The 25,795-nt window shown below is 40.0% G+C and overlaps 1 protein-coding gene across 4 annotated transcripts in view; it reads left to right on the top strand.

The window, feature by feature from the left end:
• Nucleotides 1-4,051: 4,051 nt before the first annotated feature.
• The window catches only part of SPOCK3 (SPARC (osteonectin), cwcv and kazal like domains proteoglycan 3), a 137,397-nt gene continuing 115,653 nt past the window's right edge, over nucleotides 4,052-25,795 (top strand). For 3 of the 4 annotated variants that reach the window (XM_083367262.1, XM_083367263.1, XM_083367264.1), the window contains exon 1: nucleotides 4,052-4,316. In XM_083367262.1, coding sequence (XP_083223388.1) covers nucleotides 4,104-4,316 — 213 coding nt within the window. In that variant the 5' untranslated portion in view covers nucleotides 4,052-4,103. The remainder of the gene's footprint in view (nucleotides 4,317-25,795) is intronic. The other variant, XM_083367265.1, reaches the window with a different exon arrangement.

Below are 25,795 nucleotides of genomic sequence, written 5' to 3' on the forward strand. Positions count from 1 at the left end.
AGATTTTAAAAGTGAATATATAATTGAAACTAGAGAACTTTCTTTTTGTGTTAATGAAATGGAACTTTGTTCTTATACAAGACAACTGCATGAGACTTTTATATGGTCAAAGATGGAAGAATTTGTGGTAAGCAGGTGGAATTGGCCTTGATGGTGAAATTGATAACCTTGATGAAAGAAATGACTTGGGCATATTTTGTTTCTTGGAAACAGCTTTAGAAGAACTGAATTACATGAAAAGCTGATTTTGGGATTTGATTATTAGTGTTACATGGGATTATGGACTGAGGGTTTTTAAGTTTTTAAACTTTGTTTTAATTTGTTGGGCTATTAATTAATTTAATTCATTTTAATTCTATTTCTATTTCAACTTTTATATTGTCTTTTAAATTTTGCCCTGTAAACCACCCTGAGTCCTTCGGGAATAGGGCGGTATATAAAACTAATTAAATAAATAAATAAATAAAATTATCAAAATAATGTAGATATTTAGAGTAAAAGCTGAATGTTTTCTTATATCTATATGTATACCAAGAAAGCGGCATGTCATTCTTCACCGCTTTTTGTTACTTTTGTCCCTTTTTCCTTTCTGCACTTATACTTTTATTATTTTCTAAATCTACCTATCTATCTGCCTATCTACCTACCTACCAATCTATAAGGCACTGATGAAAAAATAGGAAGTCACCTGTAGTGGGAAGTGATGCACTTTCTCAGTTGATCAGTTAGCTGCATAAAGATCTGGCAGCCACAACATCTTGATGAATGAAGAGGGCAATGTACCGGTTGGAAAGTCCCCATATGATTATGTCAATAAGAAATAAATAACAGGGAGGAAAATTTAGTATTATTATTTCTCTTGTGTAGTTAGCATTAATCACTGGTATAGTGCAGGGGTAGGCAACCTCGGCTCCTTTATGACTCATGGACTTCAACTCCCAGAATTCCTGAGTCAGCATAGCTGACTCAGGAATTCTAGAAGTTGAAGTCCATGAGTCATAAAAGAGACGAGGTTGCCTACCCCTGGTATAGTGAATTACCAGAAGAGATGTAAAGGTAAAGGTAACGGTTCCCTTGCACATGCGTGCTAGTCATTTCCAACTTTAGGGGTCGGTGCTCATCTCTGTTTCAAAGCTAGCACTTGTCCGAGGACGTCTCCGTGGTCATGTGGCCAGCATGACTAGACGCCAAAGGCGCACGGAACGCTGTTACTTTTCCACCACAGTGGTCCCTATTTTTCTACTTGCATTTTTACGTGCTTTTGAACTGCTAGGTTGGCGGAAGCTGGAACGAGTAACAGGCGCTCACTCTGTTACGCGGCACTTGGGATTCGACCCGCCAAACTGCCGACCTTCTGATCGACAAACACAGCATCCTAACCCACTGAGCCACCGCGTCCCTTTTAGAAGAGATGTAGGTGATGGTATTTTCTGAATGATGGCAATAGAGGAAATAATTTTAAGGCTGAGTTAGCTCCAGTTCTAGTTCAGGCAGCTGACCCTTTCCGGAGTGCGCAAATTCTCTCCTCTCCTCTCCCCTTCCTTTTCCTGCCCTGCCCCTTCAAGTCAGTGCTGACTCTTGGTGAATGCCTGAACTAGTCCCTACACTTTCTTGGCAAAGATTTTCAGAAGTATTTTGCCACAGCCTTCCTAGATCACCACAGTATTATTATAATTTTCTTTCATCAACAGATGCAATGTTCCACAAGTGCTGATAGAAATGGAAAGTTGCCCCAACCAGACCGTTCTGTAAATTGCCTCTCCTTTCAGGAATCTCCTGGAACTTCCTCTCCCAGGCCTTTCCGCCCCCCCCCCCCAACCTTTGCCATTTTCTGGGAACAAACACCAAAGTGTGCAAGCACATACTTCCTCTCTTTTGCTTACCTTCTTGGACACTGCAGCCTAGAGCAGGGGTGTCAAACTCAATTTCATTGAGGGCCGCATCAGCACTGCGGTTGCCCTCAGGGGGCCAGGTGGGTGTGGCCTGGGTGGGCATGGCCTACTGGGTGGGCATGGCTAGAGTGCGTGTGGCCTACTGGGTGGGCGTGGCCAGCTCTACATCAAGGGTGCCTATGGGGGCCTGGGCAGGAGTGGGACAGATCTGAGGGTCTCTGGCAGAAGGAGGGTCTCTGGGCCAGGGCTGTTTCCAGGATGGCTTCGCAGGCCACATGAAACCACTTCGCGGGCCGGATCTGGCCCCCGGGCCTTGTGTTTGACATGTCTGGCCTAGAGGATTAGACCAGGAAGCTGAGACGCAGAGTCCCCAATGCCTCTGCTTGCTCCGTGGTTTATCTTTCAGGACAGTGCAGAGCAGTTACCTCATCCAGGCACCCAAAGTCTGAGTTTGTATAGCACAGCATACAGGGTCTAAAAATAGCCACCAAACGTGTGGTGTCATGCGAACACAGGCTAAGGGTAAAACCTAAATTGGCAAGGGTCTATGGAAGAGGATAGGAATGGATGAAGAGTGAGGTGATTAGATGCCGCCAGTGCTTTTTTTGTAAAAGTGCCGGAATTCACACATGTCATACAACCCGCCTTGCCTACCCTACAAGGTTCTATCCAAAAAAGGTGCCGGAACTCCGTTCTGAGCATTCTATGAGAAAAAAAAAAAAGCCCTGGATGCCGCTTTGATATTACCTGGCTGAGACAAAAAAAGGCGCTTGCTTTTTCTTCCCAGCTGCCCCAACCTTGGAGCCCACAGTATAAGGGGAGTAATTAAGAAAATTGAGGTAGGGGCCACCTCTGCCTTATTTGGCATACACCGTTCCATGTCTCCCCCCCCAGACACACACACACACACACACACACACACACAAACCATCACCACCAGGAGTGGCAAAGCTCAAAGGCTGATGCCAACCTGATAAATGGAAGGCGATGGGATGAACCTCCGGGCTGCCTGGCAGGGGTTGCCTCCTTGCCCTTTTCCAGCCCCGGTTAAAAGAGCAAGGAAAAAGGCGGGGAAACGGCTCTTCTCTCTCAGGTTACACCCCCCCCCACACACACACGCACAGACCCCTCCACTCCACTCTTCAACCCAGAGCCGACATTCTTTCAAAATAAAAGCGGCCGGGCGAATCTTTCTTCTCCGTTCACCCGCCTGTCGCCTCATCGGAGCCTAGCTGGGCAGACGAACGGCCCAACCCGCACGGGAGCCAGCCGGGGCTTACGCCCGCCCTGCCGCTCGCCTGGAGCTTTTGCGCCGAGCGGCAGCTCAAGCAGCCGAACGGGCGGGAGGGGAGGGAGGGCCTGTGAGGCGGCGGCGGCGGCGGCCGGGAGAGCGCGCGCTGGGCGCAAGGACGCTGACTGGACGGCTCGCGGCGGCGGCAGCAGCAGCAGCGCCGGCGAGCGCTAGAGCAGCAGCATCTTCAAGAAGGAGATACGGCTGGCGGCAGCGAGCTGCTTTCTCAGTCGCCAGGCTCGGGGATCGGTGGCGGTGGAATTTTCAGCAAGGTGATAAGACTGGCTGGTTCTCTGCCTTTTATTATTATTATTATTATTATTATTATTATTATTATTATTATTATTATTATTATTATTATTATTATTATTATTATTATTATTATTATTATTATTATTTTATTTCTTTCTTGGAGATAACTGTTCTCCCTTTGAGAAGGGGGGGAGAAAACCCCAACTGTTCTGTCTCTCTCCCCCCCCCCCCCGTTGGCTTCGCTTTTTCCGGTAGGAGATATAAGGAATATAGCCAGCCGTACCAACAGGCTGAAAAATAGCTTTTACCCGCGGGCTGTTAGGCTTTTCAATGGGACATAATCTTATGCAGAATTGACTCGGGAGGCCGGTGTGTGGTGTAGTTGGTTGACATAGTGTGGTGGGATGGAGGGTTTGTTGTCACTGTGTGTTGCGGGGAGAGAGCACGGGGGGAGGCTCAGCTAATCTCAATGTACACATGTTGTACATTGACAATAAAGATTTATTTATTTATTTATTTATTTATTTATTTATTTATTTATTTATTTATTTATTTATTTACTAGCAGCCGCCTTCCCACCCCCTCGCCTGCCCCCAACTCGCCTTTTTTTCTTCCTTTTGATAACCAGCCTCTTTCGTTTCTCTCTGCCCACCCCCACCCCCCCCCAGATGTTCAAGGTAGCCGCTTTGGCGTGCGTGTGGGCAGCCGCTTGGTGCAATCAAGCCGCGGCGGCGGCATCGGCATCGATAGCCGCAGCGGCGACGGCGGCGGCAGCAGCCGGAGCCAGGTCAGACAGCGGGAATTTCCTGGACGATAAGCAGTGGCTGACGACTATCTCCCAGTACGACAAGGAGGTTGGGCAGTGGAACAAATTCCGAGACGTAAGTGGGAGCTGAGCTCGCCCTCCGGCTGTTCCTGGATTGCTCTCGCCTTCTGCTTTTGCCCTCCGGCGCCCCCCACCCCCCACCCCCGATCTCCCCCCCTCCCCAAGGCTGCTTACCTGGATCCGGGCTGCCGGCGCCGTTATCTTTCCGCGGGGAAGTTTTCCGGCTTGGCCTCCCTCTTTCCTTTATGAATCTAGCAGGGTTCCCCCCACCCACCCACCCACCCACACACACACACACACACACACACACACCTTTTGTCAATGAAGCGTTGCAGACTTGAGTTTATTTTAGGAGTAAAATTAGTCCTCAGGCGCCCTATGCAGCAACCAACTTTTTTTTTCTCCATTGGGGAGGCAAGCAGGGTTTGGGAGTATTAAAAAAAAAAAGAAAAAGGAGGAGGGAGCCAAAAGTTGTTCTTCTTTTATATTTGTTTTACCTCGCCCTGAGTTCAAAAGTGCATCATTCTCTCTCTCTCCCCCCCTCCCCCAATCTTTCGGTAATGTATCAAGAAGGCGGACATGATCCTGTGGCTTAATGGAACCGTTAAAGAAAAAAGGGGAATGAAAAGAGACAATGCTACTTTGGGAGCAGTTCGGTGTCCCTGAATGAATAAAACCCTTGATTGATGGTGATGTGTTGAACAGCAGGGAGGAAAGGGGAGAGAGAGGAAAGAAAGTAGATTGCCCATCTCTTTGCATGCTTGTGTAATAAAAGCCACGTATATGCATTGCTGAGGTCCAGGGAATGGAAACCATGCTGCAAAGATTAACCTATGCGCTTTGGTGAGATTGTCTTTCTGCAAAGTGTTGGGATGGGGTGTGGGGATGAAAAAAGAGTATTCGGCATCTCCATGCTGCAAAAAACGTGACCACCAAGCAAAAAAAAAAAAGGCCATTTGTTCGATTTTCAGGGTGGAAAAGAAGGTTTTTTTTCCCCCTTTATTGGTCTAGGACAGGGGTAGGGAAACTTGGCTCTTTTGTGACATGCGGTCTTCAACACCCAGAATTCCTGAACCAGCCATGCTGACTCAGGGAATTCTGGGAGTTGAAATCCACAAGTTATAAAAGAGCCAAGGTTGCCTATACCCCTGGTCTAGGAAGAGTGGGTAGAAGAATACTTTAATCCCTTTCGATGGAAATGAGTTAAGCTTTTTGAGTCTGTCTGTTTGTCATATCCCATCATGGTGTGTGTGGTATGTGTATATATATGTATATATATATATATATATGTGTGTGTGTGTGTGTGTGTGTGTGTGTGTGTGTAAATTATTCAAATTGCTAATAAAGAATTTGGGAGGCTGAGATGATCATTTCGAACTCTTTATGTTCTCATCAGTCAGTCATACCCTTTATCTGAGATTCAAAAAGCCTTGACAAATACTTAACACACACACACACACACACACACACACACACGTGTGTGTGTGTGTGTGTGTGTGTGTGTGTGTGTGTGTATGTAATTGGTAACCAACAAGTTTTCTACTGCCACAGGACTATGTGTTTAAATGTGGGTTGTAGTGTTCAGCCTCATGGAAAAAAGTAAGTCGAATTGAAAGCTGCACCATGCATGCATGCAACAGGGTTACAGCTCATGCTGAGGAGTCAGTGTATCTTTTCTTTCCCATATCTTATTTGGCCTGTTTAGAAGGGTGAAAGCCAGGAAGTCCAGTCAGTGTGTAAAATGCTTCTCAATGAATGACAGAATTCAGAGGGGATATAAAACTGTTGTGAATTGGAGAGCATCATAAGCATGCATTTTCTATTGTATATTTTTGAAGTGTTTGGAATAATGCAGCTACTGAAAAGAGAAAGTGTTTTTCCCTTTTTCTTTATACTAGATTAAAACTGGAATTAAATTAATGGTTTTTGAACCATTGAAATTCTTGCTTGGAGGTTTATATCGAAGCCATAATTTAACTTGTGCAGCTTGAGCTATACATGTTTAATTGGAATTAATTCATTGAAATTTATGCCCATAGATGTTTGCATTGGATGTAGCCTCAGACTGAATACATCCTAGGAAGAAGATAATATTTATTGTAGTAACACTTTATTCTGACTGAATTGTACGCCCTGTGTTGTTTAGAAAATAGTTTTTGGGAAAGAATTGATGTTTCTATTTTTTCTCTTTTAAAAGTACCTGTCCAAAGCCCTATAATTGTATTTATAGTTTTTACAAAGATGTACTTGGAGAAGAAGTTTGTTACTTGTATTATTTATATTTACTCTGAATAATGATGCATTCACAAAAATGATTAATGTACTTTTTCACTGAATAGCTTGAAGATGTACACATTCCATATCCTAGTGCACTCTGCTGATAATTTCTGTCCTTGAGACACTAATATTTTCTTAAGAGACTTTTTATCACATTTCTTGAACATCTCCATACTGGACTCTCCTGGTTTTGCATTTGATGTTTCTGAATCCTCCAGTCAGTACTTTGGTTTCTGCTCCATAGGATGTCCGGAGCTCAAGACAGCATCATTGCAGAATCTTTGTTTTGGGGAAAGTTCAACTGACAGAAGTTTGTGTTGGCTTTTGACGAATCCTGGTAGCTACAAAAATAATGGAAGATGTTATTCGATGAAAGAAAATATGAGAAAAGGGGATCTGCTTGGTTCATGTGATGAGGATAAACCTAGGCAACAGCATGGCATCTCAAGTTTATAGTCATGGAAGATAGTGCACATTTTGTAGAAATAATTCTTCTAGCCATTTTTTAGCTGTTTAGTTGCAGAATGTGAAATATTAATTGGAAACCTGATCTGCTACAGAGCGTGTCCTTTACTCATTAATTTCTAGGACTGTCACTTTGATTTTCTGCTTGCTACCAGGAGACAGTGAATTTGTTGGAAACTGCTTCTGAGATCTGCTTGCAATTTGCGCTTTGATATGGCCCAAGGGCTAATCAATAATGTTGTTGTTGTTGTTGCTTCTGAGAACCAAATTAGTAGACTGTTGTTTATTATCAGTATTTTCCTTTATCTATTTTTTTAAAAGATGTTCAAATGGATTTTGTAACTTAGTCTGTCATGTAATTTCCTGTTTGAGTGATATTGGAGTGCATTGGTTGTTACCTCAGTCATCACAAACTTTGTGGTAGTTTGCCCTTATTTCTATCCAGACAAAAGTATCAAAATAGGATTTTAATCCATCACACTCTCTTAAAAAAATTGTTCATAAATTGGTAAACACTGATCTACCATGTTCTTACAGATAATTCAAAAATAATTGCTTGTACTTCTTAAGATGCTAATACCTTGGCACTAAGCATTCTTATTCATGAAAAGAAATGATATGGTTAAGATAGCAAATTCCTTCAATAGTTTTATCAATGTCTGGGCAACAACCAAAGGTGAACATAGTGAGTAAACATAATATGAAAACTCAGTTAAGATACTTTGTATCTTTGAAGTTACATGCTTTCCATGCTGTTTATTCTGAGCTGATGTTAATCTATGGAAGACCAAGAGCCATTGGCCAAAGAAAGATTGATGTGTATGTAGACTTTTAATAGCATATAAATGGTGAGCTAATCCTATTCAAAAGTTTTAGTTGTGAACGAGTGTAAAGTCTGAAATCAAACACTGTCTAATTTACAATTGTTGGATGTTATAGTGGAGAATTAGAATGAAACTGATGTTTCACTATATATATATATAAACATATATATAAACACACACACACACACACACACACACACACACACACACACATATATATATATATACTTTAGGGTGGGTTTTTTTGCATTATGTCATGAGAATTATGTATTCATCCAAGTGCTAGGCTGTTTTGCTTCTAACCGTGTGAAATCATATTTGTTCTATGATGATTGCTAATATCCTTATAATAGATAATCTTGGATATATTTGATGTTTTAATTTTTTTTAAAAAGCACTGGAGGAGACTTCTTCCAACTTTTGTTAAATAATTCCTTTACCTGCTTAAATTATTTAATTGAAATTAAAACTATTAAAGCTGTGGTACTCACTATACTTTTTTTACTTGAAATTAAACCCAGCTAATGTCAGTGGGGCACAAATGTGGTTTGGAATGGCTAATATAATATTCTATAAATATTTTTATAACCTTCTGTGACACAGTCATTCAGTACAGTTAGAATAACTGTCTTGGAAATGCATTAATAAATGGGTAAACATTTACTCTAATCATATTAAAATCTTCTGATAAAAGCTCCAATCTATCAGTTGTAAAACAAATGTACCAGAGTATTTTATTATTATATTAACCTATAACAAATTGATTGTTTGATTATGTGCTATCAAGTTGGTGTCAATTCTAAGTGACTAGGTTTCCTCTTTAATGATCTGTCCCTAACCTTTGTGTTTTGATCGTCCAGTGGTGGGCACCTATTGTCACTACAGTTTGGCCCATACAAATTCAACAGGTATACTTTGAAATTTTCAGATGGATGGAAAATAATCAATTATACTTGTTTAATTTCTCATTATCATGCAGCTGTTAAAGTCATTGAGCGCACATCAGAAAAAAAGTAAGAGTCTTATTCTAATCTGGATTTATTGCAAATCTTGTATTTTAAAAAAAGATTAAATAGGAAAATATGATTGAGCTCTGGAACAATAAGAAATAGTGATGTCAGTGTGACTAATTCAGCCTTTCTACCACTTTGTGGCTTGCAGGTGTGTTCTGTTCTGCTTCAACCCTTGGCCCTTTTTGGTTGCACATAATGACTTTAGCAGTGTAAAATTTCTTGGGGAGACTGCAGTAACGTAAAAGGATTATTTTGAAATGATTTAAACTCTGCTTCTAATAGCTGTTATTTTTCCTGTTGTATCCTGCATATGCAGTTTAACTTTATTCAAGTGCAGTGATTATTTAGGTTTTCTTACATAGTGGTAAGTTGCATTTCAAGCATGCTTTTTGTAAAATAAAGGGAAAGCCTTTGAGGAGTACTTCTAATGTGAAAAGCAGTATTTAAAGGCTTTACTCAGGAGTTAACTGACAAGATTGATTTATGTATCACATAATGACCCCGACTTCTGGCTCATTGACTCGGCTTTCCAAAAGTGATTTAGAACACAATAGAACAGAATTGAGAGCAGTTCAGTAATAATTATTCATAACCTTAACTTATTTAAGATGCGTTGTAACTTCTCCTGGTGTACTTATTAGATTGGCATTGGGTTTCCTATGTGAATAATTAATATTATCTCCACTAAAACAAGTTCATTCCAAAGAATATTGTGTAAAACCCATTTTGATGCTTGTTTTCACTTGTATGGAAGTGATTTAATGCTCCATCATAAAACTTGTCTTACAGAGAAATAGAGGAAAATATAGGATTTAAAGAATATATTTTGTAGGGTTGCACAAACTTCTAAGGAGTGTTGCTTTCTTGAGAAAAGATGGAGCAAGGCATCTCTTTAAGGCAGGGGTCTGCAACCTTGACAACTTTACTTGTGGACCTCAGGTCCCATAGCTGGCTGAGGAATTCTGGGAGCTGAAGTCCACAAGTCTTAAAGTTGTCAAGGTTGCAGACCCCTACTTTAAAGCTAAAACATTATGGGACATATGTTGAGGCATTGTGCAAAGTCATCCTTTTGCTTGTTCGGTAACCGTGGTTATCGGGATTTTTTGCTTTGTGTACCTGATTGTCCCTCAGGGTCTCCTTTGACACTTGCAAAGCTTGGAAGACCCCCAGCTTTCTCAAGAGCTGAAGAATGTTATGAAAAAGCTGCAACATTCTTTTTTTCTTAGAATCCTGCATCTTTCACAAAAGCAAATGAGATTTCTGTTTAAGCACAGCATGTATACAGACATTTCTTTCATCATTTGTAAATATGGACATGATAAACAATATGGAGTTTTTGGGGAATAAAACAAAGCAAATCTAAGCTTCACACATGATTAATAATGATTTGATTAGATTAGTAGAAAAATAGGGACCACTACGGTGGGAAGGTAACAGCGTTCCGTGCGCCTTTGGCGTCTAGTCATGCCAGCCACATGACCACGGAGACGTCCTCGGACAAGTGCTGGCTCTTCGGCTTTGAAACGGAGATGAGCACCGGCCCCTAGAGTTGGAAACGAGATTTTAATATTCAACTATGTCAGCTGCAAAGGGCGTCTTTCTTCCCTCCAGGTATCACCACTTAGTAATACCATCATAGTTAGTGATAGTATGCCAAATTGCTTGTTCATGAATAAGTACTGTTGACTGAATTTGTGCCCCATAGTAATCCATAAATCATAGTTTATAAATCCCAATGTTTATTTTCGACTTCACATGTCTGAACCCACCAACTGCCAGTATGACTTAATATAATGTATGCAAACTCATAGAAAGCATACAAAATTATAATCCAATTAACGGTAGAAAAGTAGAACTATTTATTGTAACCATTTCACTTGATAGTAACTTGTCTGCTTAAAATTGTCCTCCCTGAATGCTTCGCTCTTAATCGTCATGCATGCCACACATATGTTTGAATAGAAAACCATCCAATGAAATTTCAGATGGACAAAAATCTCTAATTGAAAGGGTTAAATGCTTCATCTTCAGATACTTAGGCATATATGGCTGCTTTAGAGTAAAAATCCCATGTAACTTCTTTTTTTTTACTTTCATTCAATTATATTTCATTCTTGGAGACTGCCTGGACAATTAGTTCTGAACTTTTTTTTTTAGTGTCCTGCTCATCAAACCGTTTTTTCTTTCCAACTTATTTTTTTTTTAACAATAAGCCATATTCTAATAGAGTCTTTCATATGCTTAAATCATGCTTGAGGAACAATTTACAACCCACTTGCAGACAAAACAAAACAAAAAAAAATATACAGATCGTCCTTTATGGTTAACATGATTATTACAAGTACCCCCTATTTTAACAATGTCTTCTAACTGCTCATCTCATGTCCATAGTCTTAATCAGATATTGTTTACCTTTTGATTTATAAACTTAGTGAGTTCCTATTTGTTGTTGTAGGTAAGTGATAGAAAGTTTGAAAAAGACAGATCATGTAATGTTGATACCAACCATGTTCACATGGGTTTCTTAAAGCCCCCCCTCCACACACACACTTTTTTCACAGTTGTTTTGGGAATCCTTCTCTTGCTAACTATGCTAACTATGAAGCTTAATAGCATGTGGAAATGTTTTATCACTTTTCCCATGACTCTCCACTCCCACAAACCCAATATTTATGTTGGCCAAAAAGACCAAACTTTGTTTTATATGAAACTTCTATTGCCAATTGTTAAGCAAAACTGAAGAAGTATGGCATTATTGTAAGAGTGGTTTTAAGTTTAAAGAAATCTTCTCTAAGGAGACACTGCTAGAAACACAAAATTTCATTGACTTTTATGATTTCCCTTCCAGTATGTTAATCAAGTCAACAAATAAAATACCATTGTCATGATAAATGACAGAGAAGTAATACTATGAGATAGCAATAAAATAATCAGCAGAAATATACAACTATAAATGTTTACTATACAATAAAATATAATTAACCGCCTGATCAATGGACATTCCATTCTTTCTGCTGCTTTAGATTTATGAGGCTTGAACTAGAGGATGCCGGCTTGGAGGGAGAGAAGATAATGGATTTAAAATCTGGGATTTTTAGAAAATTCTTCCATATTTGTAGACAAGTAAAACCAGTGCTTTTTTGTAAAAAAAAAGGTGCCAGAACTCACACATGTCATACAACCCGCCTACAAGGTTCCATCCAAAAAAGGTGCCGGAACTCCGTTCTGGGCATTCTATGACAAAAAAAAGCCCTGAGTAAAACTGTGTTTTTCTGGACAACACTGAATAAAAGGAAAATGTTTTTGTTAAGCTGCTACCCTAAGCAACTCAGAGTGTTACTTTTTTTCCACTCTAGAATGTTTTCTAGGCTAATGGAGGTGTTTTGTTTTTTTTAATATCCCCTCATCAGTTATCTTTTCCAATGTAGATTCCAAAAGGTTTTCTTTTATGATTCCAAATGGCCTCTGATGGAAGAAGATTCTCTTTGAGTTTTGAGCAGGGATTTTAAAACATGCACTGCTCCACTATCTCTTTTGTAGATCCCAGGGCAATATTTGCTGTTGTTGTAACATGGAAATTGTAACATGCACATTGTAAAATGCCACAATATTTGACCGCTTAGTGCAGACATGTCAAACACAAGGCCCGGGGGCCGGATCCGGCCTGCAAAGTGGTTCCATGTGGCCTGCGAAGCCATCCTGGAAACAGTGAGGGAATGGCCCCCACTGCCTTGGCCCTGGCCCAGAGACCCTCCTCCTGCCAGAGACCCTCAGATCTGTCCCACTCCTGCCTAGGCTCCCATAGGCACCCTTGATGTGAACGATGTAGAGCTGGCCACGCCCACCCAGTAGGCGATACGCACTCTAGCCACACCTACCCAGTAGGCCACGCCCACCCTGGCCATACCCACCCGGCCCCCTGAGGGCAACCGCTATGCTGATGCGGCCCTCAATGAAATTGAGTTTGACACCCCTGGCTTAGTGAATGACAGATCCATTTTTTAAAAATTCGAGTCACAGTTTATTATATTCTTGTAGTAGTCTTTAAAGTAATCATTCTTAGTTTTTTTTTCTCCTCTGAACTAAAGTTGTACTAGCTGCTAACTTTCTCAGTTGTGTCACTTTCCTGTAGTTGCCTACAGGCTAAAGAAATCATGTATATTCTAAAAGGAACCATAAGATCAAAAATTCGTTTAGCGTTATTGACGACTCTTTTGATTCTATGGTTGGAAATGACAAAATGAACAGCAGAGGTAACCAAGCCTGCTGTTTTCTGGCACGGTAGCTCTACTATAGATTCTTTTCTTCTCTTCAGAAACAAAACAAATCGGAGGAGAATGCCCTCTTTCCATCAATGCCTGCCAAGCAGATATAGACTTGTGAAATACTAAAACTCAGCTTTTCCTGGCAGAGTTTTTCAAACGCTTTGTGCTTTTGACATGTAATCTAAAATTCCCAGTTTATTCATCAGTTGTGCTGTTTCTAAACTGATCAACAGAGAAGAGATATTATTATTATGCTGTTCTGTAAATTGGCCTTGTAAGCTCAGGTAAAGCAGATAACTGTTTTATCTTACCCTGTACTATCTTTATGTAAATCCATAATCTTCCTTAAAGTTGCCATAGGTTATTTAGTGGATATGGCTGTACATCATTAGTTTGTCTTATGTCTTTACTCTTATTGGAATTGACTTTTGCCATCTGTGCCTAATAAACAACAGCCACTATAAATAGCTTTGCAATGGGTAGTAGCAGCAGAGTATGGGGTTTCCCCCCCATATGAAATATATTACAACTTCAAATGTAATATGGCTTCAATACTTAAGATTCCTAAGAATTATCTTTTTTCTTTTCTGTTTTAAATTTAATATATGAATTGAAAGTATATTATTTATTCTTTGTTTGCTTGACTGGTAATATTAGATTTAGAAAGCCTGATAATGGGAAATACAGAATGGGAAATGTACTCAAACAGATATTGAATTAAGGAAAGCAGCTTTGTGCATCAAATATTGTCATGAAAATAATATTATCATGAAAATAATTCAAGTTGCCAGAATCATCTTTTTTAGAGTTGAGTAATTTGCATGGAAAGGGCCTTTTTCATGAATAATTGTTCGTGATAGGGTCCATGATATGAAAAAAAAATTCTTGCACTAACTTCCACCTGCATTCCACACAGGATTGTGCATGCAACATTTATGTAGTCTATATTCACATTCATCTCAGGTTTTACAGTAAGCCCAGATCTTGATCCATGCAATAAAGCAGAGTCGCTACAAAACAGAGGCTGCCATTTATGATGACTGACGGAGCTAGTCGACCCGTCATTCAAATAATGTTAAACTAGAGCACTTTTTTTCATTTGGCTTCCTTTAAAAGCACATATGAAATTCAGAGATTTTGGTAGTCTTAATGCTTTTAAAAAGAAAAGAAAGAAATGGGAGATTTGAACATGCTAGAGTGAACACCTAAGGCTTTATTTAGTGGTGGGATTTAAATATGTGAACAACCGGTTCTCTGTGTGGATGCCATTTCCGGAAGTCCAGTCTGGGCCTGGGCAACGAAAAATTAGCTACCGGTTCTGCTGAACAGGTGCGAACTGGCTGAATCCCACCACTGGCTTTATCAAGAGATTCAGTTACAGAGGATCCTACAGAAGTCAACTTTCAAGCCCAGTCATGGTGTATAAATAGCATTGGTGGCTGGTGTTGACTTTTATCAGTGTCTATATGTCACTGTACTTCTCTTGGTCCTATTACAGGAAATCCTCGACCATTTAATGGTCATTCAGTGGTACATTTAATGACCAAAGTTACAACGGCATTGAAAAACACGACTTCTGATTGTTTTTCACACTTGTGACTGTTGTAAGCATCCTCATGTTCACATGATCAAAATTCAGATGATTCATATTTATGACAGCTGCAGTGACCACCTTTCACGACATTCTGACAAGCAAAGCCAAAGGGGAAACTAGTTGAGTTTAATTACTCTGCAGTAATTCATTTACCAATTGTGGCAAGAAAAGTCATAAAATGGGGCAAAACGTAACAGTTGTCTCACTTAGCAAGGGAAATTTTTGGCTCAATGTTGGTCAAGGACTATCTGTATATCTCTCTGGGTAGGAGAGAACATTTTCATCTTTAATTTTTGACTTAAGCTGTAGATCATGTACTACATTCCTTCATTTATTTGTTTATAAAGGCTTATATTTATAAAGGTAAAGGTTTCCCCGCACATGCGTGCTAGTCATTTTGAATAATGAAGTTGGAACAGGTTTGTATCTTCTGATTTATATGGGAGGCCAGGAATTCAGTTGATGCAGAGTAACATCCCTGTTAATGGATGTAATTTTACTATTGCACTAATAAACCTTTAGGATGAACAGTTGCTTAATGGTTGGTATATTTTGCAAGCTGAAATTAATGATCTTCATTATCCAGTAGCTAACATAATTTGGCTTCCTCATTGATTCTTAAATATAATGTATTTTGAAAATTAAAGGAGCACACTAGGCTTTTTCAGCTTACTAACTAAAGGGGCCAGCAGTGCTACTGTATTTTCCCATAAGACATAGTAAATTATGACAAAAGAATTACAGTTTTGTCATTTAGAAGAAGGTGCATCATGCATCTTAGCTAAGAAAACTATGCTGTATGATAAATTGATCAGTGGAACATTCTAATTCTATTTAATTCAAAGAATACTAAGACAATCATTGTACAATATAATCTGTTATATATTTTACTTTACTTACAATGCATGGCTGTGAAAGTTGGACCATAAGAAAGGCCGAGTGCCAAAGAATTGAAGCCTTTGAACTATGGTGCTGGAGAAGACTCCTGCGAGTCCCTTGGACTGCAAGGCGATCAAACCGGTCAGTCCTAGAGGAGACCAACCCTGACTGTTCTTTAGAAGGCCAGATCCTGAAGCTAAAACTCAAATACTTTGGCCACTTAATGAGAAGGAAGGACTCACTAGAGAAGAGTCTAATGCTGGGAAAGATGGAGGGCAAGAGAAGAAGGGGACGACAGAGAATGAGGTGGCTGGATGGAGTCACTGAAGCAGTAGGCGTGAGCTTAAATGGATTCCAGAAGATGGTAGAGGACAGGAAGGCCTGAAGGAACGTTGTCCATGGAGTTGCGATGGGTCAGACATGACTTTGCAACTAACAACAAGAACAAATATTTTACTGGTAGATATGTGAGAACATGTTTTGGAGTGATGGAAAAAATATGTATGTTAGGAAGAATCAAAACTCTTAATACTTTTCAAATTATGCTTAATTGTCAGGAAAAGGTAATCAATATACTGTACCTCTGAATTATAATTTATTCTTTACCAGGTTTTTAAAAACTACTTGTTTGAGAGGCATAGTCAGCTAAATATAGGGTGTGACCACAACATTTTCTTTTGCTTTCACTCTTGCTGTACAGAAGCATCTTGGAATATATTTATCTGTTGACTATGTACTGCTCTGCAGTTAGTTGAATGACTATGACTTCATGTGACTTTACCGAAGGCATGTTTTAGAGAGGTACTATACAATCTTTGGAAAAACAGCTTCATATAGTATGTTTTTTTTTAAAAAAAATAACATAGCAGATCTGCATCACATGTGTCAGAAAATTTTGAACCTTTGTTGATACTGAACATAGAATAGAGTTGGAAGGGCTCTTGGAGGTCTTCTAGTCCAGGGCTTTTCAACCTTTTCACCCATTGTATCACTTTTAGGATATGGCAAGATCCAAGTTCCACCAGTCACCTAGCAAGGTGTCAAAAACTTGATGATTCCCCCCCAAAAAAGGAAAAAAGTGATGAAGTACAGGTAGTCCTCGATTTACAACAGTTTCCTTAGTGACTGATTGAAGTTACAATGGCACTGAAAAAAGTGCCCCCCAAGCTACAGCTGAGCAAGACACCTGCCCGCCCGGCGGCGCTCTTCCTCCTGTCCTTTCAGTTGTGAGAATTTCTGTTGAGGATTGGCAGTGGGGGTGGGGTGGGGGGATGTTTGGTTTTTATTTTCTCGCCTCTGCTGGGTGGTTGTAGCAGGTTTTGGTCACTTCACATGACCCTGGGACACTGTGACCGTCATAAATATGAATCAGTTGCCAAGCATCTGAATGTAAATCACAAGACCCTGGAGATGCTGCAACATTCCAGTTGATCGGTGCTTCTTCCTCGGCTCAGAAGCGCCAGGATCAGCGCCGAGCTCCAGCTGGAGCCTGGTGCTGATCCTGCCGCTTCCACTGAGCCCTGACAGCCCCAAAGAAGCACTGATCCTGGCGCTTCCGCCAATCCCTGACAGCCCTGCAGCTCCAGCCATCTCTCCTTAGGCTTGTGCGGTTCAGCTCATTCCCCTCCCCCACTACTTTTCTAGGATGGTCGCGTACCACCTGCCAGGTGCCAATGTACCACAGGTGGTACCTGTACCACTGGTTGAAAAGCCCTGTTCTACTCCAATCCCCTGAAAGAGACTCTATACCATTTCAGATAAATGATTATTCAGTCCTTTTTGAATGCCTCCATTGATGGAGCACACACAACTTCTGAAGACAAGCTATTCCATTGGTTGATTGCTCTCACCATTAGGAAATTTCTCCTTAGTTCTAAGTTGCTTCTCTCTTTGGTTAGTTTCCATCCATTGCTTTTCGTCTTGCGTTTTGATCCAGGATGAATCAGTGTAGTAAGAATGAGATAGGAAAGTAGTTATTTCTATTATTTCCCACTGTCCCAGTTTCTACTTTGTCACATCTAAGTTCACATTAGTACTTGAATTAGAAGCAACAAGAAAATTTCAGGACTGTTCTGTAGAATAAGAAATTGAAAATAATATTCCCAAGTAAAGGAGTGCTAAATCATTTCCGTATTCTTGCCAAGAAAATCCTGCATATAGTCATCGGGATTTAAAATTAAGTTGGGCTGGCATCAACATCTTACTTGATATCCTGGTAGAATATACATAGGGAGATTTAAGAAACCAAATGAAAACACATCTTAGTGACAGACGCAAGCAATCAGAACCACTTGTGAATAGAATTTTATTGTTGTTTACTTATATTACAAAAACCGTGCCAGACTCTCTGCTTTCCCTTAGGAAATAGGTATAGACATAAGGATTTGACCTCAGATGTTTCCTCCTCCAGAATAAACTCATGTCTCTTTACTCATTCCTAGAGGGGCTCCCCTCCTTTCAACCGGTAGTTCCACTTGCCTTTATTTGAACTCTTTCAATTGATTTGGAACCGTAATTTGAAAATATTTTAGTAATACAGGAAGAAATAAACATAAGTTTCTAATACTTTGCTACTTATGGAAACAAGATCAAAAACACAGAATATTGTGCAATGCAATTTTACACTTTAATAATATTTATTGAAATATCATTATGCCTCTATGCCTATTCTTTCTAAGAATATCTCTCTAATCACCCTTTTGCTGTTTATTACCCTTCCAGAAGAATTTTTGTAAGTCCTCGAACTTGTACATACAACTTCTTTTGCTAAGGATCGAAGAAAACCTACCTAGTGAATGCCATAAAACTTGCTGTTCCAAAGGTTCTTAATATGACCACTATAAATGGTCATTCCAAAGGTTATTAAGAAATGGGCTTGGCCGAGCTTTATGGCCATGTAGTCTACATCACAACTGTGAGCTTAGTGGGAATCCCTTGACTCTCAGCTGCTTGACTTCTAGCTATCCTCAAAAACCATGGTTCCTACAGCCCACTTACAAGAACCTTTACCTTTACCTTTACCTTACCAGGTCATTAGATTCTGATTTTCTTTCTCTTGCACCTTCTGAACCTTCATGTATTGTGGAAGATGCTAATTTTTATTGAGAAGGTGCAAGAACTATGCCTCTGGGTTTTGTGTAACAATTTTGTGTAACAATTACTAGCCATTGTATTATAAAATTCTGTCTTACATTTTCAGGGATTGTTGTCCCAGAAGCACTGCCTGATGTCTTCCAATTTTAGTACTAGACAGAATTTAAAGTATCAAGAATCATACATTTGCCTAGCAGCTAGATTTGGACACATTTTGGATGACTCTATATGACCTAATTTTAATTCTGTTCCTTTTATGTAATATTATGTAGTAAGGCAATATATTCATTGTGGTTCAGATTCCTGACAAAATAGGTAATCTACATATTAGCACGACAAATTATCCTGGAATATGGCTATGGTGCATATTTAAGTAAAAGTTACTTGAAACTAAATCGGTGTCTGAAATAGCTCATTATTACAGCCAGAAGAAGCAACTAGCATAGTACTGTTTCACAGTTTTTTTATCATCCTGACTGGTTTAACTTCTATTCATTTCAGTGAGCTTAATTGTCCCCAAGATACAAATATAAATTTCTTGCACACTGTGATGGAGACATTCAGGACCTTTTCCTTAAATCCACTGCATTTTAAATAAGATCATAGTTTATACTGTATCTAAAACACAGAGGTTATTTCATTGAGGTTAACATAGACTTCACTGAATGCAGAATATATTTCACTGAGTACAAACTCTCAAGAGTATAGTAAGTTATTTCTTGTAACCAAGAACATGAACAGTCGGGATGATATTTTTTTGATGGGTCTTTTTACAACAGCAAAAATGTTATAAAAATAATCTGAAAATAATCAAGGTTATATGCTACACTGTTAATAAAGGAAATAAACAAAATTCCATGAGTAGAAAACATTTTCTCATTGAATATGATGAATAACAGAATAATAGAATAACAGAATAACAGAGTTGGTGGAAGTGATCAAGAGTTGGAAGTGATCAAGTGTTTTGGGTGGCTTGGGTCCAGATTATCTGAGGGAACACCTGCTGCTGGCATCAACTTCCCATCGTCCTGTGTGCTCCCACAGGGAGGACCTTCTTAGGGTACCGCCGGTGAAGGATTGCCGGCGGGTGACTCCCAGAGAGAGGGCCTTCTCGGTGGGTGCGCCTGCCCTCTGGAACCAACTTCCGATGGAACTTAGGACTGCCTCCGACCTCCGCTCATTCCGCCGGGACCTGAAAACGTGGCTCTTTGAGCTGTTGGGCCTAGACTGAGGGGTTTTAATCGGGTTTTAATGTTTTAACTTTTTAAATTTTGGGCTCTAAATTTAATTAACTGTTTTAATCAACTGTTTTAAATTTTTTAACTTTTGTATGGTATGATTTTAATTGCCCTGTAAACCGCCCTGAGTCCTACGGGAATAGGGCAGTATATAAGTTTAAATAAATAAATAAATAAATAAATAAATAAATAAATAAATAAATAAATAAATAAATAATAAGTGTTCAAGCAGGAGACTACCATCCCAGACAAGTGGCTGTATAATCTCTTCTTAAAAGCCTCCAGTGATGTGAGCACCCACAAGTTAAGCAGTTCCTTTAATTAATTGGTCTCACTGTTAGGAAATTTCTTCTTGGTTCTAGGTTGCTTCTCTCTTTGATTAGTTTCCAGCCATTGCTTCTTCTCCTGCCCTTAGGTGCTTTGGAGATTAACTTGACCCGTTCTTCTTTGTGGCGGCCCCTCAAATATTGGAACACTACTATCATGTTACCCCAGTCTTCTTTTCACTAGACTAGCCATACCCAATTCCTGCAACAGTTCATATGTTTTACCTTCCAGCCCCCTAATCACATTTGTTGCTCTTTTCTGCACTCTTTCCAGAATGTCAACATCTTTTTTATAATATGGTGGCATATTATTATCATGAATGTGTGTAGCCCAGGCATGTCAAACTCACGATGTCACGTGATGCACGACATATTGAGACTTTTTCCCCATTGCCGGCAATGAGGTGGGTGCGGTTTTGGCGTGACGCATCCGGCCCATGGGCCGGAAGTTTGACATGCCTGGTGTAGCCATTAAGATCTACCAATAGAAAAACAAACAATAGAAAACAATAGAAACAATAGGGATAGACATCTCCTGTATCACTTCTAAGCAATGGAATGTATTTCTTGTAGTTGGCTTCTACATTTTGTTCCATTAAAATAATAAGTGAGATCCAGTTTTACTTTTTTGGAGAGGCTTTTTATTGTAAATATTTGCATTGATTTCAGTTCATGTCTTTCAGTGCTGAGTTTTCATATTCTGCATTTTATCATGCAAAATTAATATTGAAATTAAACATAAAGGTAGAATTTAAAATAAATCACCATGCATTTTTGTATCAATGTGGATTTAAAATTTTATTGTTTTAGGAAGTGATTTTTTTGTAAAAGAAAAAGGTGCCGGAACTCACACATGTCATACAACCTGCCTTGCCTACCCTACAAGGTTCCATCCAAAAAAGGTGCCGGAACTCCATTCTGAGCATTCTATAAGGAAAAAAAAGCCCTGGTTTTAGGAGAATTTGAGTACTGTATGGTAGATCTTGACTTTATGAACTAGCTGCTAATAAGTGTGTTGAAACACAGAGTTGATAAATATTCAGTTAATCTCCTTAGGTTATAGATCTTACTAATCTCTTCTTTTCAATGTTGAAAGGGTTTGCAAGTTCACAGGAAATGATCTGATACCTTTAATATGTTCAAAGACTTTCTTAAGAGTTTTTCCTTGTGTTTGAATATAAATAATGAGAAAAGCTTTTTCCCCCCGAGCAATTTAAGTCAAATAGTATTTGCCTAAGACACGGGTGTCAAAGTTGATCGCATCACATTACATATTGTGACATATCCTGACTTTTTTGCCTTTGCGGAGCTGGGGTGGCCTGCATATGACCTATCCAACCTGCGGGCCGCCAGTTTGACACCCCTGACCTATGACATTTATAACTATTTCAGCTGATTGTCCACACTCCTGTCTTCCTGCAATTCATTTGGAAATGACGATAAAACAGTAAAGCTGAGATGTGATTTAGATGTGCCTGATCAAGCAGTATCAGGTTAATTATTGGCAAGTAAAACTCTGTCTCTTGTAAAGTCTACCCCCAATATAAATATAGCTATTTCTATAATTCTTCCCATGTAGTGTTAAGGTAGGGCAATAACTATATTGCCTGGGCAATCTCTCTTGGATTGGCGGGACTATTTAATTATTTTTAAAAAAATCTTTGTTGTATTACATTGGAAAAAGGCGTTGTTGTTGCACACTTTCTTTCTTCAGTGGTCTTCAGGTATCACTTCATTTCAGGAATCTTGTCCTGGTCTCCTAGAGAATCAATATGTCTTCAGGAGTCAGTTCTGCAAAATATCGCAGTCAGTGTTCCTATTCTGCTTTAGCATATTCTGAACAATGCATAGGGTGTAGAAAATGGAAAGCATGATAAGTGTTTGATGCCTGTCAGGAGCAATATATGCACATATAGAGAGTACTAAAGGTGATGCTGGTGGACAAATTCAAGCTCCAATGCCAAAGCAACAATGGGGTAAAACAATTAAGTCCAGAATGTCCAATACAATTTGGAACTGGAGTATAAAAATATTCTATAATTCACTGAACTATAAGAAAAAGGATAAGGTGGCACAACACAGAGCTGCAAGATTTTAATATTATAATCAATCTTAATAAAAGTAATTATGATTTCTTACAACTTCCTGTGGAATTGATTCTGCTCTACCTAGTGGGGCTAACAGCACATTTCAAGGTACTAAGTTCTGCATTTCTCTTGCTTAGATCATGTATAGAAATTTAAAGGAAAACTCTGTTACTAAGAAGCACAGACAGGAAAGCAAGGATGATTTTTTAAAAAAAATCTTGCCTGTTACCTAGGTGCTTTAGTAGACTATTATGGTCAAACAAAAGTGGTAATGAAGTTTCAATAAAGATACAGTTGGAAAATCAAATTCCAATAATAAATAATCTACAGTATGTAGAGTTACAGGAACTGGGCTGTAAACATTTGGATAACCATTTGACAGTAGCAAGGGAATTTTTTTTAAAAAAGCTCTGCTCTTAATATTTAGTGCCATGTAAATGTTGCAGAATGCTTTGTGTATAACACTTAATTGGTTCAAATTTGGCATGTTGCAATACATTTGCAACAGCAACAGAACATACAAAATCAATTGCAACAATTATGTTTATGTTTTATGTTTTATGTTTTATTTAATTTATATACCGCCCTTCTCCCTGGGGACTCAGGGCGGTTCACAGGGCATATAAATAAAAATACAATACTATACAAAAGTTAAAACAAAGATTAAATCAGTGCCCAATTAAAAAACAATAATACAATCTAAAATGACAATTTAAAACCCAACTCCCCCATCAGGCCAGACCGGCCAATTCAAACAAATGGGTCTTCAGACCACGACGGAAAGTTCGGAGGTCCGATGCCGTCCGGAGCTCCACCGGCAGTTGGTTCCACAAAGCCGGGGCACCCACAGAGAAGGCTCTCCCCCTGGGGGCCGCCAGTCGGCATTCCCTGACCGGAGGCACCCTGAGGAGGCCCTCTCTGTGGGAACGCACAGGGCGGAGGGGAGTTGAAGCCGGCAGCAGGTGGTCCCCGAGGTACCCCGGACCCATGCCATGTAGGGACTTAAAGATCATAACTAAGACCTTGAACCTCACCCGGAAGACAACTGGTAACCAATGCAGCTCGCGGAGCAAAGGTGTAACATGGGAGTACCGGGAAACTCCCAAGACAACTCTCGCGGCCGCATTCTGTACCAGTTGGAGCCTCCGAGTGGTCTTCAAGGGAAGCCCCATGTAGAGAGCATTACAGTAGTCAAGGCGAGAGGTCACGAGCGCATGAGTGACCGTGCACAGGGCATCCCGGTCCAGATAGGGCCGCAACTGGCGCACCAGGCGAACCTGGGCAAAAGCCCCCCTAGTCACGGCCACTACATGATCTTCTAGGGTAAGCCGTGAATCTAGGAGGACTCCCAAGTTGCGAGCCCTATCCACGGGGGGTAAGAGCTCACCCCCCATAGAAAGAGATGGAACATTTTGAATGTCCCGGGATGCCGGAATGCACAGCCACTCAGTCTTGTCAGGGTTGAGCTGAAGTCTGTTCCTCCCCATCCAGACCCGAACCGCCTCCAGGCAACGGGACATCACAGCGAGGGCATCACTGGGGTGGTTTGGGGTCGAAAAGAAAAGTTGGGTATCATCGGCATATTGATGATACCCAACTCCAAAACCACGAATGATCTCACCCAGCGGTTTCATGTAGATGTTGAACAGGAGAGGCGAGAGAACCGACCCCTGAGGAACTCCACAAACGAGAGACCTCGGGGTCGATCTCTGCCCCCCTGCCAACACCGACTGCGAACGTCCCAGGAGATAGGAGGAGAACCACCGAAGAACCGTGCCTCCCACTCCCAATCCCCTGAGACGCCGCAGCAAGATACCATGGTCGATGGTATCGAAAGCCGCCGAGAGGTCTAATAGGACTAGGACAGAGGAATATCCCCTGTCCCGAGCCCTCCGGTTCTTTCTTGGACAAACAGGACAACGATTAACAAGAATTCATGAACATCAACCAGCAGTCAAATGGCATGACCAAAAATCCCTGATCTCAAGCCACATTGGCAATGAACAACACCAGTTCGATTGGGATGGAATGAAAATCATCAGCCATGCCAACACTCAACACACGTGTGAATTTATTGAAGCCTGGTATTCTACAAAAGGGGCAATTAACAAGCATATTAATTTAGATCCAGCATATGAACATGTAAGAAACTGGACAACTCAAATAGCCAATCAACAATGGGACTGACCAGTACATCACCAGTTAATTATTATGCCAAATGAATGGCCAGTTGCGCGACCAATTGCCACATCAGCATACACATATATAAACTAAAGAGGAATAGAAAAAGATCAAAGTCTACCAAAGTCTCGCTGCTGATGTTACCTAGCCTGGTAACGAAACGTTCGGAAGCTAAATGCAAACTCAGAGAGCAAATTCTTGCCAAAATGCATTTGTGTTACTGGGTACTTTATTTTTGAGGATTCTTTGAATTTTAATACTTCTAGATTCTATTTAATTACTCCTTTCTTGCTGGATAATTTTGCAAATCTTTCATGTGCACAATGAAAGATTTTTTTTTCATTTTCATTTTCTCAAGAAAGTCCTGATCAGTACATGATGTAAGTATCCACATTCTGGGACAGGAAGTTTGAAGAAAGTTTCCAGGTATTTTTTGAGTGGGGAAAAAAACAGCCATTTCTTTAAACAAACGCGGACAATAAAAATTGCCTGCTATGTCACTTTTAGATAGTTAGAAATCAGTTGGTTAGTTAGAAAGGGAGATTTTTGTTTATTTATTTTTTTACTTGCAGCCTACTTTTCCCTTTTGTTGCTCTGAATCATTCTGGGGGATTTTGTAAAGAAAATGGTGAGAAGGGAGGAATGACAGAACAAAAGAAACTTAGATTTACTTTTTTTTCTATTACTTTTTGTACATTAACTGCAAATTTATGACTGAGCATTTTTTTTTGCTTTGTGATTTCCTCTCCCCCCTCAATTATTCTACTTCTTTGTGGATTTATAAATTGTTTTTTGAGGGGGTTAGAAGATGTGATAAGATTGGTTAAGAAGAAAACCTGACTTGCTTTCGCTTTGTGTATTTAAGCATTATTTCAACATTAGCCACAAGAGAGCGAGCAAAAGACTCTATTTGCCTTGGATATATTGGGAGCTGTGGGACCTGTTCAGTGGCTCAGGCTAAGAATATAAAGAGGGTAGTTATCTATATATTTCTACCTGCACAGGCCTGAAAAGTAACACTTCCATGGAGCAAGAGGCTAGCACCATGGCAACCCACAATGTGCATGCTTTGTTTATATTCTTGCACAAGGAGGACTCAAATTTGCAAACTGATTGGGTTGCTGGAAGAGAAAGAGAATCTAGAGCAAGCTTAGGCATTCTGAGACTCATCTGTAAAAATGAGAATTTTCCGGAAAAGACAGTAGTCCGTATTCAGACTGAACACATCAAGGAAGAAACAACTGCCAGGAAAAATGAAGCCCCAGAGGAAGAGCAATGGCAGTGGGTTGCTC

This window comes from Vipera ursinii (genome assembly GCF_947247035.1).
Source record: "Vipera ursinii genome assembly, chromosome: 7".
Lineage (NCBI taxonomy): Eukaryota > Metazoa > Chordata > Lepidosauria > Squamata > Viperidae > Vipera > Vipera ursinii.